The following is a 19,919-nucleotide window of genomic DNA, read 5'->3' on the forward strand; positions in this document are numbered from 1 at the left end:
ATCCTCAGCATCGTTCGGCAGATGTTAAAGGACCTCAGTCTGCTCAGGAAATAGAGACGGCTCTGACCCTTCTTGTAGACAGCCTCTGTTCTTTGACCAGTCCAGTTTATTGTCAATTCGTATCCCTAGGTATTTGTAATCTTCCACCATGTCCACACTGACCCCCTGGATGGAAACAGGGGTCACCGGTACCTTAGCTCTCCTCAGTTTTACCACCAGCTCCTTAGTCTTTTTCACACTAAGCTGCAGATAATTCTGCTCACACCATGTAACAAAGTTTCCTACCGTAGCCCTGTACTCAGCCTCATCTCCTTTGCTGATGCATCCAACTATGGCAGAGTCATCCGAAAACTTCTGAAGATGGCAAGACTCTGTGCAGTAGTTGAGGTCCGAGGTGTAAATGGTGAAGAGAAAAGGAGACAAGACAGTCCCCTGTGGAGCCCGTGTCCACAGATCCCTGAAAGTTGTCTCACAGGTAGATAGGGTAGTTAAGAAATCTTATGGGGTGTTAGCTTTCATAATGAGGGATAGAGTTTAAGAGTCGCGATGTAATGATGCAGCTCTATAAAACTCTGGTTAGGCCACAGTTGGAGTATTGTGTCCAGTTCTGGTCGCCTCACTATAGGAGGGATGTGGAAGCATTGGAAAGGGTCCAGAGGAGATTTACCAGGATGCTGCCTGGTTTAGAGAGTATGCATTATGATCAGAGATTAAGGGAGCTAGGGCTTTACTCTTTGGAGAGAAGGAGGATGAGAGGAGACATGATAGAGGTATACAAGATAATAAGAGGAATAGATAGAGTGGATAGCCAGCACCTCTTCCCCAGGGCACCACTGCTCAATAGAAGAGGACATGGCTTTAAGGTAAGGGGTGGGAAGTTCAAGGGGGATATTAGAGGAAGGTTTTTTACTCAGAGAGCGGTTGGTACATGGAATGCACTGCCTGAGTCAGTGGTGGAGGCAGATACACTCATGAAGTTTAAGAGACTACCAGACAGGTATATGGAGGAATTTAAGGTGGGGGTTATATGTGAGGCAGGGTTTGAGGGTCGGCACAACATTGCAGGCCCTTCAGCCCACAATGTGCTGTACTATTCTGTGTTCTATTTGACAGTAAAGTTTGCAATGTAAAAGGAATTTGGCATACACTGTGACAGGAGAATCCATATTTTACATTACTTCTGCCAGGTACTTAATGTTTATAGTGTGACGAGGTCCTGAATAACCCCTGTGAAAGTACGAGGAACTTTTGGATTTCTGCTGAGTTGGAGAGAGAGCACCGAGCAGCTCGTAAGGTGCTATGGTAACTGAGGGCGGCGTTATTTGATGGACAATCGATGTTATGATTTTTCGGCAGCATGTTTATACTTCCCAAGGACATTTGCCTGCATGTACATTTCTTACACAGAGAAAGGAAGGAGGGGTTATTTGAATGACAGTAGGTACTCAGCACGGGAAGATAAATAGGAGGTCAGATGATATAGACCTCAGGCACACGTTTTGGGCACTGAATGAACTTTGTTGTGCCCGCAGATAAAGGTGGGTTTTTGGAGGATCGATCAGGCAGATTGATCAGTAGCTCTTGCAGTTAGAAAAGGGATTGACCGGTGGCGAGTCGTCCATGTGTCCAACCTTTGCCTGGGTTGATAGCCCCACCACAGAAAAACAGTCCCCTTTGTTGTGGTCACAGTTGGTGACTTTTAAAGGATTTCGTAGGACAACGAGAAGATTGATGGGGTCAGCTCAACTGAAGACTCAAATCTCTACCCCCGCCCCCCATCACTAGTCAACTCAACACCACGAATTGAACTGAACTTTACTCATCATCATAAGATTGTATCTTTTTACCCCTAGACTTGAAGAAGCTTGGTTTTTCACATATATTTCCACACTTACTGATATACTTACTTATATATAATCATTGCTAACCTGTTTGATTTATCTACATTTATATTACTGTATTGCATAGTTACTAATAAATATTATTAGTCATAGTCATACTTTATTGATTCCGGGGGAAATCGGTTTTCGTTACAGTTGCACCATAAATAATAGTAATAGAACCATAAATAGTTAAATAGTAATACGTAAATTATGCCAGTAAATTATGAAATAAGTCCAGGACCAGCCTATCGGCTCAGGGTGCCTGACCCTCCAAGGGAGGAGTTGTAAAGTTTGATGGCCACAGGCAGGAATGACTTCCTATGATGCTCTGTGCTGCATCTCGGAGGAATGAGTCTCTGGCTGAATGTACTCCTGTGCGCACCCAGTACATTATGTAGTGGATGGGAGACATTGACCAAGATGGCATGCAACTTAGACAGCATCCTCTTTTCAGACACCACCGTGAGAGAGTCCAGTTCCATCCCTACGATATCACTGGCCTTACGAATGAGTTTGTTGATTCTGTTGGTGTCTGCTGCCCCAGCACACAACAGCAAACATGATAGCGTTGACCACCACAGACTCATAGAACATCCTCAGCATCGTCCGGCAGATGTTAAAGGACCTCAGTCTCCTCAGGAAATGGAGACGGCTCTGACCCTTCTTGTAGACAGTCTCAGTGTTCTTAGACCAGTCCATTCGTATCCCCAGGTATTTGTAAGCCTCCACCATGTCCACACTGACCCCCTGGATGGAAACAGGGGTCACCGGTACCTTAGCTCTCCTCAGGTCTACCACCAGCTCCTTAGTCTTTTTCACATTAAGCTGCAGATAATTCTGCTCACACCATGTGCAAAGTTTCCTACCGTAGCCCTGTACTCAACCTCATCTCCCTTGCTGATGCATCCAACTATGGCAGAGTCATCCAAAAACTTATGAAGATGACAAGACTCTGTGCAGTAGTTGAAGTCCGAGGTGTAAATGGTGAAGAGAAAGGGAGACAAGACAGTCCCCTGTGGAGTCCCAGTGCTGCTGATCACTCTGTTGGACACAGTGTTGCAAGCACACGTACTGTGGTCTGCCAGTCAGGTAACCGAGAATCCATGATACCAAGGAAGCATCCACCTGCATTGCTGTCAGCTTCTCCCCCAGCAGAGCAGGGCAGATGGTGTTGAACTCACTGGGGAAGTCAAAAAACATGACCCTCACAGTGCTTGCTGGCTTGTCCAGGTGGGCGTAGACACGGTTCAGCAGGTAAATAGCAATACTGGACTCCAAAGTGTTTTCCATCTCTGCTGGTTCTTTAACTGGTCACGGGGTATGTGACAATAGAGATGTGAACAAAGACTGCAGGGAAGCTGGGCATTCAACCATAACTATATGTGAGCAAAAGACTTCAACCAGGATGGGCGGCAAAGAAATGTTTTGACAGAAGAATGGACAGTATTCTTTGCAGACACATTCAAGTTTTTCCTTCCCATTCCCACAATTAAGGGAATTTGGTGCTAGAAAAAGTCAGAGATTGGGAGTTGGGGGACCTGATTGTCTTAGTTTACAAGGGATCCAGCATTGTGGTTAGAAATGGGAATGAAGCTGTGCTGAGAAAATTTGAGGAACTAGGCACCAAATTTAAAATGCAGAATAGCAATGTTGTGTGTTTTTTTCAAGAAGGGAAATGGGAGTAATCTAGGTAATTATAAACCAGTGAGCATCATGTTGATGGTAGGGAAGTTATTGGAGAAGACATTTGGGAATAGGATTTAAGTGCATTTGGAAAGGCACAGCCTGATTAGATACAGTCAGCGTGGCTTTGTGCAGTGCAGGGCAGGTCATGTCTTACATAATTGCTAGTTATTTCTTTGAAGAGGTGACAATGTGCTTGTTAAGAGTATGGCAATGAATGTTATCTACTTTAGATGGTCTTTTGTAAGACATTTGATGTGCTCCTCTTGGTAAGTTGATTCAGGAGATAATGATACATGGGATCTATGGTGAATTGCAAGTTTGGACTTAAAACTGGCTTGTCCATAGAAGGCAGGGTAGGGGTGGAAAGCTGATTTTCTGGCAAGTGATCTGTGACTAGCAAGGATGAATATTGGGACCTCTCTTAGTGATGTTTGTTAACGATTTGGGTGGTAATGTAGATGGGTGGATTAACAAATTTACAGATGATGGCAAGATTGGCTTAGTTGTGGGCAGTGCAAAGTATTATCAAAGAATACAGTGGTATATAGATCCGGTACAGATATGGGCAGAGAAGCGGCAGATGGACAAGTGTGAGATGTTGCACTTTGGCAGGTGAAATGAAAGGAGAAAGTTTACATTTAATGAATAACAGGTCATGAATAGTGTTACAGTAAAGAGGGATCTTGAGGTCCAAGTCCACACTTCACTGAAAGTGGCTCTGCAGGTGGATAAGGCAGTCAAGAAAAGGCCTGTGATATGTTGGTCCTCATTGGTGGGGGTGTTGAGGATAAGATTAAGGAAATGGGGCTACAGCTATATGAATCTTCATGTGGACTGCATTTGGAATATTCTCTGCAGTTTTGGTCATCCATTACAGGAAGGATGCAGAGACTGCGGAAAGGGTGCAGAAAAGATTTACCAGGATGCTGCCTGGATTAGAGGGTATGAGTTCTAAGAAAGGCAGGACATACTTGAGTTGTTCTCCCTACAATATCAGACTGTGTGGAGATCTGATAGATATTTTTAAAATTGAAAATCATAGATAGGGTAGATGGTCAGAATCTTTTCCCCAGGGTAGAACTGTCATATACCAGAGGACGTGCTTTTAAAGTTGGGGTGGGAGGGGGCAAGTATAAAGGTGATGTGAAGGGTGTCTCTTCATGCAAGGAATGGTAGGTGCCTAGAATAGGTTACTGGGGTAGTATGGGAAGCAGGCATTTTGGTGGAGTTTCAGGTCTTTGGATAGATACATGAATATGAAGGGAATAAAATATAGAGATGACACACAGGTGGAGGACTCAAGATCAGCATAATATTATGGGCCGATTGGCAAATCCAGAGTTGTATTGTTCTATATTCTTTGTAATCTGAAGTGTAATAATCTTGATATTGTTACTTGAGTGATATGAAAGTTGGACATTATTTGAGGAGGCTGGAGTTTGAATAGGGCTTTGGTTTGACCTGATTTTGGAGGAATATGTGGTATTTTAGTCTCTATCTGAAGAAAGACAAAAATGTCTTGGCATTGGAGGAGATCTTGTAGATTCAGCACATTAATTGTTAGGAGGTGGACATTATTCTCTGAAGAGTAAATATGGCCAGTATTTGATTTTGTTTTATTTATAAAAGTGATTTCCTAAGTATTGGGGAATGTGAAGATTAATGCTGAGAGACTGTCTTAAAGGAAAGAGTAAGACTGAGAAGAAATTCGGTCATGGAATAAGTGGGAGCCTCTTTTAAGACTGAGAATATTTTTTATTGGAACATTGTAAATTTCAATAAGCTCTGACTCAGGGCTTTGGATGTCCAGACATGGAATGCTTCCATGGTTTTGTGGGAAATCTGGGGGCAATAAAGGAAGCACAGAACACAGCATTAGGTGAAAACATTAAACTTGAGGAATAATAATTGTCCAGTTTTGTTTTGGTGTTCAACTATTACATAGTACGTAGAGCTCAAGGCACTAAAAGTGTTGGAACACCCAAACAGTGGTCTGCTGTGTTCCATCATGATTGGCAGTTGAACATCAAAATATGCTTTTGTGCAATCTTGGTTCCTATTTTCCAGCTATTTAAATCCTCATCTAAACTGAAGTTCAATGCATCTCAGGTTTTTAATAGGGTTAAGAATTTTGCAACTTTGTTATAGACATAAAAAATAGAGTAACTGTAGTTATCTTTGTTTCAATTACTACTTGTATATCGCAAAGTAACAGCAGTATCAATTAATGCACACCATTTAATTTACATGGACAGTTCCTACCATGATGACTAAATTTAGCTAGGATTGCTCATTTGACAGAATAAAAATTTCTGTATGTATTTTGTAATTTAAACAAATCAGCTGAACCAAAGAAGGATATGGTGGGAATGGATGACTAAAAGTTTTGTTGAAAGAGTGGTTTTGAGAGGGGTCTTAAAATACAAATGAAAAATTGAGACTCCTATTTCAAGTGGTTAGAGGCATGGGCTTGATAGTGGAGTAAGGTTTGTGAAAAATGCAATGTTGGAAGAAGTGCACAGTTGGTGAATTGCAGAACTGGAAGAGATTAAGGAGATTGAGAAACTGTCAGGGTGGGATAGGGGTTGGGCAGATATAAATTCAAGATGAAGATTTGTAAAATCCAAAGTGATGGTGGATAGTAAACAATGCCAGCCTGGGCATAAAGTGAGCAGGAGCTGTGGGCAGTTAGGCTGCAATTACTAGACTTTTTTTGGTTTAACTCACTAGGAGGTGGGTGTTGTGTTGGTAGGCAGACTAGGGAAGCAGTAGAATGGTACTTTAGATTGCTGATGAGGCATTGCCCAGGAACAGGAGCACTGATACTGGCATTAAAATGGGTCACTTTAGAATTATATAAAGAGTTACATTATGACTGGGAGTTTAGCATGATCCCCTGCCCTTTCCTTTACTGGGCCAGGAAGTTGGGCATTGAAATCTGCTGCAGATTGGGAGAAGAATTACCCATGCATTGGTGTGCAGAGGCTGGTGTTGTGTGGGCCAGGTGGAGTTCGTTGCTAAGATGCAAAATTCAGAGCCCAGTGATTTCTCTCTGAAAATGAGCTCTGTAGCATCCGCTGCTCTTGGAGCGCCCCAGCCAGAGACGAGGAGGGTGGATCAGCAGCTTGCGTGAGAGAGACCACAGTGGTCTGTCAGTGATAAAGCAGGATCTGCCAGTCCTGTACGCACCATGCTGCCCAGAGTGATCCCCAGATCTCAATCTCAGCGGTGAGTGGCCTTGCTCCAACCTATTCAATGTAAACCCCCACAGGAAGCCTCCCCATATTGTACTGAAGATGATTTACTGCCAGGAGAGTGCTAGGTTTCTGGTATTACAGAATTCAGAACATTGGTATATAGACCCCCCCCCACCCCCCAGGGTTGTCCTGTCCAAACGGTGCAGTAACGAGTCAATATTCTACATGACAGCGCTCTGTCATCCTCTCCAAACCCCAACAGGATACTGATGCATTCCATAGATGCAGATTTTGGGAGTCAAATGTGCAATGAGGGGCAAGCACAGAGGATTTTGCCCTGCAAGTCTATGGTTGTGCTGATCGTGAAGTTACGGATTTAGAAGGCCTAAGGTTAAGATGCCCGACTTGCGCTTAATTTTATTAGGTCCATGATGACTGTGTACAGATACGGAATAAAATGTGCATAAATAAATACCAGCATGTATTCACAATGTAAACAGCATTGCAAAAAGTGGTTTAAAATGTCTACAGTACAGTGACTGAGGTAAAATATAGAGGGGATTGGTGGGGGAGGGGGGTCTACAGTGGTATGAAAAAGTTTGGGCACTCCTGGTCAAAATTTCTGTTACTGTGAATAGTTAAGTGAGTAGAAGATGAACTGATTCCAAAAGTCATAAAGTTAAAGATGAAACATTGTTTTCAACACTTTAAACAAGATTAGAGTATTATTTTTGTTTTGTACAATTTTAGAGTGGGGAGGAGAAAAGGAAAGGAGCACCATGCAAAAGTTTGGGCACCCCAAGAGATTTGAGCTCTCAGATAACTTTTACCAAGGTCTCAGACCTTAAATAGCTTGTTAGGGCTATGGCTTGTTCACAGTCTTTGTTAGGAAAGACCAAGTGATGCAAATTTCAGAGCTTTATAAATACCCTGACTCCTCAAACCTTGTCCCAACAATCAGCAGCTATGGGCTCCTCTAAGCAGCTGCCTAGCACTTTGAAATTTAAAATAAATGATGCCCACAAAGCAGGAGAAGGCTATAAAAAGATAGCAAAGCGTTTTCAGGTAGACATTTCCTCAGTTGGTAATGTAATTTAGAAATGGCAGTTAACAGGAACGGTGGAGATCAAGTTGAGATCTGGAAGACCAGGACAACTTTCCGAGAGAACTGCTCGTAGGGTTGCTGGAAAGGCAAATCAAAAACCCCAGCTTGACTGCAAAAGACCTTCAGGAAGGTTTAGCAGACTCTGGAGTGGTGGTGTACTTTTTTTTTTTGGTGCATGTGTGCGTCTGCATCCGTGCGTGTGCGATGTTGGTGGGACGATGTCTTTTTCATGCCTTTACAAGGCACGGAGCGAAAGAGAGAGAGACTGTGTGGTGCGCCATTTCTCTCACAGACACTTTGCAGTATTTTCCTCTTTATATTTTATGAGGTCGAGTTGCGATCTTGACACTCAACCTGGCATGGATGGAAATCATACTTGGGAGCAGATCCGACTGGGTTCAAACCCAGGAACCTCTGTTGCAGAGTCTGACACTGATGTCACTGTGCCACTAGCCAGCCCATGGTGCACTGTTCTACTGTGCAGCGACACCTGCACAAATATGACCTTCAGGGAAGAGTCATGAGAAGAAAACCTTTCCTGCGTCCTCACCACAAAATTCAGCGTCAGAAGTTTGCAAAGGAACATCTAAACAAGCCTGATGCATTTTGGAAACAAGTCCTGTGGACTGATGAAGTTAAAATAGAACTTTTTGGCTGAATGAGCAAAGGTATATTTGGAGAAAAAAGGGTGCAGAATTTCATGAAAAGGAACACCTCTCCAACTGTTAAGCACGGGGGTGAATCGATCATGCTTTGGGCTTGTGTTGCAGCCAGTGGCACGGGGAACATTTCACTGGTAGAGGGAAGAATGAATTCAATTAAATACCAGCAAATTCTGGAAGCAAACATCACACTGTCTATTTTTTTAAAAAATAAAAGCTGAAGATGAAAAGAGGATAGCTTCTACAACAGGATAATGATCCTAAACACACCTCAGAATCCACAATGGACTACCTCAAGAGGTGCAAGCTGAAGGTTTTGCCATGGCCCACACAGTCCCCCAACCTAAATATCGTTGAAAATCTGTGGGTAGACCTCAAAAGAGCAGTGCTTGCAAGACAGCCCAAGAATCTCACTGAACTAGAAGCCTTTTGCAAGAAAGACTGTGTGGAAAATCCCCTGAACAAGAATTGAAAGACTCTTAGCTGGCTACAGAAAGCACTTACAAGCTATGATACTTACCAAAGGGGGTGTTACTAAGTTCTGACCATGCAGGGTGCAAACTTTTGCTTCAGGCCCTTTTCCTTTTTTGTTATTTTGAAACTAAAAGATGGAAGTAAAAAAGTAATCTTGCTTAAAATATTAAAGAAATGTGTCATCTTTAACTTTATGCCTTTTTGAAATCAGGTCGTCTTTTACTTAGCTATTCACAGTAATAGAAATTTTGACTAGGGTGCCCAAACTTTTGCATGCCACTGTAACTAAAATGGTTGATCAGATTAACTCCCTGAGGGAAGAAACTTTAAGATGGCGTTAAGGTATTGTTATAATAGGCCTACAGTGCTTCTGAGAGAGAGCTTTTGGCAAAGGCAGTCAGCAGGATGAGTAGTGTCTGCAATGAGTTTCCCTGCCTGCTTCTTTGTACTGGGCACATACAAGTCCTGCAGTAATGGTAGACTGCAGGCAGTGACCTTTTCTGCTGGCCTTACAGCTTGCTGAAGTTTTTGTATATCTCTGACTACAACAGAATAGGAAAGAGGGAGACTGGGTTAAGGTAGTCTGATGCACAGGACAATAGACACCAGGTAATGGAGGATGTCGAAGTGATTACCAGTTGCATAGAATGTGGAATTCAATTTGAAGTTTCTTTGGGCTGCCTTCCCAGTAGTTTATGACTGGCTCCATAGTGACAAGAGTTATCATTTCCTTTAATACACAGTGGCCACGCAGCAATCTATAGGTGGCAATTTTGAACTAAATTACTACCTCGGTGTTTGGTAGAAGGCTTGTTCAGTTCCACATAGCATCCACAGATAAATGTCCAGCATCATCTACACTAGAAATGACTTGGAATTTTTAACGGAACTATAGAGATATCAATCCATCTTGCACTGGTTAATGAAAGCAAATGCATTGAGGATTTTTTTTAAATTGATGACATAGTTCTAAACTATATCTGAGGAGAGGAACCAATTCAAACTTGGATGGCATGGAAGCAAGGGCTGACGGGAGTGAGCAGAAAGAGATTCTTTACTACCTAAGCAGCATTTTTAAAATAAAATGTTTTGTATTTATGTGATTGCAAAATATTAAGTTTTTTGTTAGAGGCAGATTATTATTAGGGGGAGGGGGGATTCTCTTCAAGTTTGGGGCAGGTCACAAATTTTGTCAAGTTTCCACTTAATAAAGATGCATGTCTCGAAGATCCAGTCTAGTCAGTGAATGACCCAAGTCATCATACAGAGTTCAGACTGAAGACTAAACAAATCTACTCGAGAATTAGGGGTAGGGATCCGTATACTGTACCTGCCCTGTGTAACCCTGCCGAAGAGAAGGAGAATCAGCTGTACTTTTGGATCTCTAGGCATGTAATAGCTCTGTTTTTAAGCATCAAAGGTGAGTGCTGAGGGCAATCCAAAAGCTTCATAGTTGTATAGCTTCCCAACTTCCTGGAAAGTTTTGCATGTAAATGTAGTGCTTCAGATACTTTCAATAAGCGGGCCACCTGTGATAGTTGTATTTTGCTGTGTTTTGCGAGCAGTTTCACAAGGAACTGCCAGCATTTCTGAAGTGTATTTCAGGACAGTTTTCAAGGAAAGGCTGATATTTCTTGTTGAGCATTGGAGGTGTTTTTGTTTTTGACTTTGTTGCCACTTCAAAGTTCCCTTCAGGGTCCAATGCCAGAGCAGGATCCACAAACACTGACACAGCCTAAAGCATGAGTAGTTCCTGTGAATGTTACATTTTTAATTTTAAAATGTTTACTTATATTAATGTTTGTAAATGTTTTTGAACATTTATAACCATTGAAGAACTTTGACAGGTGGCAAAATTTTGCTGTCTGTCAAAGAGGTCTGGGGGAATTTTAACAGCAGAGATTGGTATGGGCTTTCCAACATTGTCTTATTCCATGTTGAAGGCCCTGTTGTCACTACTCACTGCTTGGCTCCAGGTACATGATCAAATAGCGAAGCAGACTCGATGGACTGAATGGCCTAATTCTGCTCTAATGCCTTATGTTCTTATGGCTGCTCTGGATGATGAGATTTGCCTTCCAGATCCAGAGAGGATACGTTTGGGAGAAATGAAGGTGCTAAATATGTGCAATGAGAAGATCAACTCTAATGAGAAAAAAATCAAGTAAAAAAACATTTAACTTTGAGTTCCAGTGAGACAGGGAAGTTATGGTAGGGTACAGGAACCATGGTGTACAAAGGCTGTAGTAACTCTCATCAAGAAGAAAAGAAAAGCTTACGAAAGGTTTAGAGAGCTAGGTAATGTTAGAGATCTAGAAGATTATAAGGCTAACAGGAAGGAGCTAAAGAAGGAAATTAGGAGAAGGCCTTGGCAGGCAGGATTAAGGAAAACCCTAAGGCAGTCTACAAGTGTGTGAAGAGCAAGAGGATAATACGTGAGAGAATAGGACCAGTCAAGTGTGACAGTGGGAAAGTATGTATGGAACCGGAGGAAATAGCAGAGGTACTTAGTGAATACTTCAGAATTCACTATGGGAAAAAGATCTTGGTGATTGTAGTGATGACTTGCAGCGGACTGAAATCTTGAGCATGTAGTTATTAAGAAAGAGGATGTGCTGGAGCTTTTGGAAAGCATCAAGTTGGATAAGTCGCTGGAACCGGATGACATGTACCCCAGGCTACTGTGGGAGGCGAGGGAGGAGATTGCTGAGCCTCTGTTGAAGATCTTTGCATTATCAATGGGGAGATGAGAGGTTCCGGAGGATTGGAGGGTTGTGGATGTTGTTCCGTTATTCAAGAAAGGGAGTAGAGATAGCCCAGGAAATTATAGACCGGTGAGTCTTACTTCAGTGGTTGGTAAGTTGTTGGAGAAGATCCTGAGAGGCAGGATTTATGAACATTTGGAGAGGTATAATATGATTAGGAATAGTCAGCATGGCTTTGTCAAGGGCAGGTCATGCCTTATGAGCTTGATTGAACTTTTTGAGGATGTGACTAAACACATTGATGAAGGAAGAGCAGTAGATGTAGTGTATATGGATTTCAGCAAGGCATTTGATAAGGTACCCCATGCAAGGCTTATTGAGAAAGTAAGGAGACATGGAATCCGAGGGGACATTGCTTTGTGGATCCAGAACTGGCTTGCCCACAGAAGGCAAACAGTGGTTGTAGATGGGTCATATTCTGCATGGAGGTCGGTGACCAGTGATGTGCCTCAGGGAATCTGTTCCGGGGCCCTTATTCTTCGTGATTTTTATAAATGACCTGGATGAGGAAGTGGAGGGATGGGTTAGTAAGTTTGCTGATGACACAAAGGTTGGGGGTGTTGTGGATAGTGTGGAGGGCTGTCAGAGGTTATAGCGGGACATTGATAGGATGCAAAACTGGGCTGAGAAGTGGCAGATGGAATTCCACCCAGATAAGTGTGAGGTAGTTCATTTTGGTATGTCAAATATGATGGTAGAATATAGTATTAGTAGTAACACTCTTGGCAGTATGGAGGATCAGAGAGATCTTGGGGTCGGAGTCCATAGGATGCTCAAAGCAGCTGTGCAGGTTGACTGTCGTTAAGAAGACATACGGTGCATTGGCCTTCACCAATCGTGGGATTGAGTTTAGGAGCGGAGAGGTAATATTGCAGCTATATAGGACCCTGGTCAGACCCCACTTGGAGTTCTGTGCTCAGTTCTGGTGGCCTCACTACAGGAAGGATGTGGAAACCATAGAATGGGTGCAGAGGAGATTTACAAGGATGTTGCCTGGATTGGGGAGCATGCCTTATGAAGACACGTTGAGTGAACTCAGCCTTTTCTCCTTGGAGCAATGGAGGATGAGAGGTGACCTGATAGAGGTGTATAAGATGACGAGAGGCATTGATCATGTGAGGCTTTTTCCAGGGGCTGAAATGGCTGCCACAAGAGGGCACAGGTTTAAGGGGCTTGGAAGTGGGTACAGAGGAGATGTCAGGGGTAAGTTTTTTACCCAGAGAGTGGTGAGTGTGTGGAATGGGCTGCCCACAATGGTGGTGGAGGCAGATACGATAGGGTCTTTTAAGAGACTTTTGGATAGGTACATGGAGCTTAGAAAAATAGAGGGCTATGGGTAACCCTAGTAATTTCTAAGGTAGGGACATGTTCGGCACAACTTTGTGGGCCGAAGGGCCAGTATTGTGCTGTAGGTTTTCTATGTTTCTATGTTTTTTATTGCTAACTTTGTTTTCTTTTTAATTTAGGAAAATATGGAGTTGGTGTACAACAAGTCAAAGCCTGTGGCTGTCACTAGCATGGCTTTTCCAACAGGAGATGTCAACAATTTTGTTGTGGGCAGTGAGGAGGGCATGGTTTATACTGCATGTCGTCATGGCAGGTAACATTTGTAACCTTTTATAAGGTAGATTGAAAAATCTATTTCTCTCTTATGCTTCCAAATTGCATTTGTTAGCAAGTAGATTAACTTGCTGATGTAGAGAATGTTTTGCTATTAACAGAGCAAAATACATTAGCTCACATTTATAGAATACATTTTTACATCAAAAGATGCAAATACAATTTAGGATTAAGAGCTGCAGTTGAGAAGATGGAAATAACTTTTGATATCGAGTGTAGGGAAGTGGGGAAAGAACAGCAGACCAGCGTTGGAAATGTTGAGAATCAAACAGTAGAGGACTTGGAAGAAGGGAAGCTGCGGAGTGAGGCCACAAAGCTGTTTGAGGGAGAATGAGTATTTTAAAAGTAATACATTGAGAATTGGGGAACTGTACCTTGAGATTAGTACAATTTGAGCTCGAAATCTGAAATGCAGTCTGGAACCCCAGCAAAGAGTGATGAAAAGATTCAATCTGGAATGAAGGGACAAAGAATTCTTCAGTAGTGAGGGTGACTGTTGCACAAAGATGGGTGGTATTTTGTATGTTAAAGTAGGCACTACTTGAATGGTCATAGTCTAGGATTCAAGTCAGCATCAAAACTTAATGGGCTGAGCAAGCCGAGTTTATTGTTGGACTGCAGAATGCTCAGGAGTAATCACTGATAAATTAATCCATAGTTATGTTCTCATTATAACTGAGTACATGGGTCAAGCAAATTTTTGGCAATACTGGCGGAATAAAGATTATCATCTAGTTATATGCTCACTATAGCCATATTGTAAATAATTAAATTGGAAGTTGCTTTTAAATTGAAAGTAAATTGTAGTAAAGTTAAATGATTTTTCCCCCTTGTTATTAATGGTGACACTAGTGAGATACTTCTTTAAAAAAAAAATAATCAGGAAAAAAAAATTCCCTCCGAGTGCATCATGCTTAGTAAAATTTTCCATATTCTTGTGGCCATATGCTTTTTATATTAAAGTTACACTGTCTCCGTTTCTGGTACAGCACTTATTAAATAACACCCATTCAATTAATTTTCCAATAGAGAGAGATTATAACATCATTCAGTATCTTAGTTTGCTTGTGACAAGAGGCTGGAATACAGGAGTCACATGTTTTATTTTGGAGTAAATGTTTAGAAGTGGTAGCTGGCAAATATTTTTGTGCCTATGGTATAAAGAATAGTATTATTTGGATTCCTTATTTGAGCAGGGTGTCAAAAGAAGATTTGAGCTATGTTTTCTATTTTAAAGAATGGATTACAAGTTAGTGTAACAGATAAACATAGAAAACCTACAGCACAATACAGGTCCTTCGGCCCACAAAGTTGTGCCAAACATGTCCCTACCTTAGAAATTACTAGGCTTACCTATAGCCCTCTATATTTCTAAGCTGCATGTACCTATCCAAAAGTCTCATAAAAGACCCTATCATATCTGCCTCCACCACTGTTGCTGGCAGCCCATTCCACGCACTCACCACTCTCTGAGTAAAAATCTTTCCCCTGACCTACTTTCCCTCTCTGTACCTACTCCCCAGCACCTTAAACCTGTGTCCTCTTGTGGCAACCATTTCAGCCCTGGGAAAAAGCCTCTGACTATCCACACGATCAATTCCTCTCATCATCTTATACACCTCTGTCAGGTCACCTCTCATCCTCTGTCACTCCAAGGAGAAAAGGCTGAGTTCACTCAACCTATTCTGATAAGGCATGCTCCCCAATCCAGGCAACATCCTTGTAAATCTCCTCTGCACCCTTTCTATGGCTTCCACATCCTTCCTGTAGTGAAGCGACCAGAACTGAGCACAGTACTCCCAAGGGGGGTCTGACCAGGGTCCTATATAGCTGTAATATTATCTCTCGGCTGCTAAATTCAATTCCACGATTGATGAAGGCCAGTACACCATATGCCTTCTTAATCACAGAGTCAACCTGTGCAGCTGCTTTGAGCATCCTATGGACTCGGACCCCAAGATCCCTCTGATCCTCCACACAGCGAAGACTCTTGCTAGTAATACTATATTCTGCCATCATATTTGACCTACCAAAATGGACCATTTCACACTTATCTGGGTTGAACTCCATCTGCCAATTCTCAGCCCAGTTTTGCATCCTATCAATGTCTCTCTGTAACCTCTGACAGCCCTCCACACTATCCACAACACCTCCAACCTTTGTGTCACTGGCAAACTTACTGACCTATCTCTCCACTTCCTCATGTTTAATGTTGACATTCTGTGGGAAATCCTGTGTTGCAAAATGATCGCTTGTTACTTTGTGCAAGCAATAAAAACGTATTGCTAATATCCTCACCTACTCTAGTGTGTTAGATCAGTGGTCAGGGATAATTCAGCATTAACTTCAGCTCTGCAGTGAAGTCAACCTCTCAGCTCCCAGACCCTCCACCCACCAGTCTACCTAGCCCTCCCCCACCCTGCCAAACTTGTTGCAGTAGTTCAAGTGGGAAAGCTGATGGAAAAGACTACTATTTAATGACTAGTATCTTGTCATTGTTTATACTCCCTACCCCATGTAAAATCTGAGAGGAAAAATAGATTAAAATTGAAGTCATATTTTGAATGGAGTGGAGAGCATGAGAAACTGGTAGTGGTTATTAAATTAAAGATAAAGATTTGCTTTATTTGTCACGTCTACATTGAAACTTACGAAGTCATACATTGCGTTGTGTGCATCAACCACCTACACAGTCCAAGGATGTGCTGAGAGCAGCCCACAAGCATTACTGTGGTTCTGGTGCCAACATAGCATGCCCACAAATTTCTAACCCTCACTAGCCCATACATCTTTGGAATATGGAAAGAAACTGAAGCACCCAGAAGAAACTCACATGGTCACGGGTAGAAGGAACAAACTTCTCATGACTGAGTTACCTTGTGGATGAGTTTCAGTGCTTACATGGTGGTTACAGTCATAGTCACAGAACACCACAGTACCCGGACCAGAATGCTCCATACCCCTCCCATCCACATACCTATACAAATTGTTCTTAAATATTGAAATCAAACCTGCATCCACCACTTCCTCTGGCAGCTCATTCCACACTCACACCACCATCTTGAGTGGAAAAAGTTCCCCCTCATGTTCACCTTAAACATTTCCCCTTTCACATTGAACCCATGACCTCCACCCAACCTCCAGTGGGAAAAGCTTGCATGCATTTAGCCTATCTAACTCCCTCAGAATGTTGTATACCTCTATCAAATCTCATCCTCATTCTCTTGCTAAAATCCTAACCTATTCAACCTTATAACTCTACACTTTTCTCTACACTTTTTCATTCTTGTTGATGCCTTTGCTGTAGGTGAGTGATCAGATCTGCACGTGATACTCCAAACTAGTCCATGCCAGTGTCTTCTACAACTTGAACATAATGTCCCAACTTCTGTACTCAATACATTGATTTATGAAGGCCAATGTGCAAAGAGCTTTCTTTCTGACCCTATCTACCTGAGGTGCCATTTTCAAGGAATTATGGATCTATGTTTTCCAGATTCCTTTGTTCTACCACACTGCCCAGTGCCCTACCACTCACCGTGTGAGTCCTACCCTGGTTGGTCCTCCCAAAGTGCCACATCCGCCCTTGTTGGCATTAAATCCTATCTGCCATTTTACAGCCTATTTTTCCAGCTGGTCAAGATCCCACTGCAAGCTTTGATAGTCTTCTTTGCTGTTCACTCCCCCCAAATCTTGGTGTCATCCACAAATCTGCTTAACTAGTTTACCACATTATCATACAGATCATTGATACAGATGACAAACAACAATGGACCCAGCATTGATCCCTGTGGCACTCCACTAGTACCAGGCCTCCAGTCAAGTAGGCAGCCATTTATTGACTCTCTGGTTTCGCCCATGAAGCCGATGCATAATCCAATTTACTACCTGATTTTGTATATCGTGGTTCTCAAAGGTAATAACTTGTATGTTAACTTCATTTTTAATTATCTTGACTTAACTATTAATAAATTTGGAATTTACTAGCATGTGCGGTAAATTAAATACAGTAGCTCAACATTGATATTAACATTTTAAATGAAGCTATTTATATTTGGAAATCTAAAGCCTAATGCACTGATATTCCAGTATGTACTTAATTATTGTATCACAGAATTTTAACTTTGCTTAACTGCCTTTATGAAGGCACTTCTCAGAAACCTTTTAAAGAGTCACTGCACCCCCCCCCCCCCCGCCGCCTGCCCAACACAGACCCCTCATTCCACCAATCACCTTTGGCCTCTGTCTCACCACTCCTCTTTCCTTGTTATGTAACTATTTCCCCTTCCCACTCTCAGTCTTGATGAAGGACTTCATCCCGAAATATTGACTTTTCATTTTCTACCTTTTGATCTTGCTCGACCTTTTGAGTTCCTCCTGCAGCTTGATTATTCGCTGAACCTGTGTAAGTGCAAGTATAATAAACCAATTTACCAAAACTGGTTGCCAAAAATCCAACTCAGTGTTTGGATACAAGTTGCAAGAGTATATTTGCCAATTCTAAAACATCTGCATAGCAGTTAAATTCTAACTGTTACTTGGTTAAATAGATTGTGACAATGATTTGTTACACACATCAAAGTTGCTGGTGAATGCAGCAGGCCAGGCGGCATCTCTAGGAAGAGATACAGTTGATGTTTCAGGCTGAGACCGTTTGTCAGGACTAACTAAAGGAAGAGCTAGTAAGAGATTTGAAAGGGGGAGGGGGAGATCCAAAATGATAGAAGACAGGAGGGGGAGGGATGGAGCCAAGCGCTGGACAGGTGATTGGCAAAAGGGATATGAGATGATCATGGGGCAGGAGGCCCAGGGAGAAGGAAAAGGGGGAGGGGGGAAAATGCCCCACCTTCCCCTCGTACCCCATCCGTTATTTATTTATATACATTCTTTCTTTCTCTCTCTCTCCTTTTTCTCCCTCTGACTATACCCCTTGCCCATCCTCTGGGGTTTCCCCCCCTCCCCCTTTTCCTTCTCCCAGGGTCTCCTGTCCCATGATCCTCTCATATCCCTTTTGCCAATCATCTGTCCAGCTCCTGGCTCCATCCCTCCCCCTCCTGTCTTCTCCTATCATTTTGGATCTCCCCCTCCCCCCTCCCACTTTCAAATCTCTTACTCCCTCTTCCTTCAGTTAGTCCTGACGAAGGGTCTCGGCCTGAAACGTCGACTGCACCTCTTCCTAGAGATGCTGCCTGGCCTGCTGTGTTCATCAGCAACTTTTATGTGTGTTGCTTGAATTTCCAGCATCTGTAGAATTCCTCATGTTTATGATTTGTTAGTGGGCTTTCCTTACCAAGTCTTTACTTGGTCTGCCTTGGCACATTACCAAGATGCACATTGGGCCGAATTTGAAAATCACCATCCAGATCTGATCCCACACTTTGCTTATTTTGCTCACTTATTTGAATTGGCAACTCCAGGATTTAAGACGCCCAATATGCAAGATGCTGAGACTGATGTTAATGAAAAAGCATTTTTCTGATATGAGACACGTCTGCAAAATTATAACATTCATTGATTGCAATTATGTTGCATACTAACAGTGCTGCCACTATTTAAACTGTAGACCAATAGTTTCCTTGATGTATACGTTTTAGAAACATTTTGGTGGTTTAAATTAAAATTTAAAACCCATATTAACCTTGGTGCACCCATCCCAGCTCCCACCTAATTCTGTTTCTCCCCTAATTCTGTTTTCCTCCCCCCCCCCCACTCTGTGGTGGAGGGGGGAGCATTGTAATTTACATCCAATCGCTTCATGATATACCTATCTTTGTTACCTCCTCCAGCTCTGCAATCCTCTCAGGTCTTTGTATTCCCCCACACTTCCAGCTTCATGACAATATCTGATCTTCATGACAACATCTGATCTTTATGACGCCAGCATTGATGCTATTGTCTCTAGCTGCCCAATCTCTTGGCTCTTTTAATATGTAGTATGTTCGTTTTACTAAGTATTTTTCACAACTATTTTGCCGATTCAGTGACTTATAGTTCTATGTTTGATCACAGTTCTATGAATCACATTATAGGATGATTTATGTTTTTAAAGATGCTGTGTAAGTATTGCTGCTCAGATGAGCTGACATTAATAAAACTCCAATAATCCAGTGCCCCTGTGATTTTAATACCAGACTGGCAGATTTTCTGGACTATTTGATATTATTCCTACCCAAACACATTTTTGTTTCACTTTTTATCACGTGTTACACAGTTGCATAATATGTTTTCCAGTGAACCTGCTGAGGCTAGGAGCAGAAAAGTAGAAGTATGCTTTACACTCCTGAAACACCCAGGCCACCCAGATCGTATTCCAGACTAATCAGTGAGCCAAATACTGGACGGTTAGAATCTCCCAGCAAGCAGATGCTGGACTCCTTTGTTCAAACTCTTGAAGTGTTTAACATTTGTAATCCTCTGATAAAATTTGCAAAATAAATAAAGCTTTAAATAATTCTCTGAGTGAATTTACTACTAGAGAATGCAGTCTCATATTTGAGCTCATTCTTAAACATGGTTGATCAGAAAGT

General features: G+C 42.2%; 1 protein-coding gene across 1 annotated transcript in view; it reads left to right on the top strand.

Moving 5' to 3' along the window:
- Nucleotides 1–19,919, top strand: part of LOC140194728 (cytoplasmic dynein 1 intermediate chain 1) — a 208,536-nt gene that overhangs the window by 148,565 nt on the left and 40,052 nt on the right. The window contains exon 13 of the mRNA XM_072251990.1: nucleotides 13,239–13,372. Coding sequence (XP_072108091.1) covers nucleotides 13,239–13,372 — 134 coding nt within the window. The remainder of the gene's footprint in view (nucleotides 1–13,238; nucleotides 13,373–19,919) is intronic.

Source organism: Mobula birostris, chromosome 3 (genome assembly GCF_030028105.1).
Source record: "Mobula birostris isolate sMobBir1 chromosome 3, sMobBir1.hap1, whole genome shotgun sequence".
NCBI classification, from domain to species: domain Eukaryota; kingdom Metazoa; phylum Chordata; class Chondrichthyes; order Myliobatiformes; family Myliobatidae; genus Mobula; species Mobula birostris.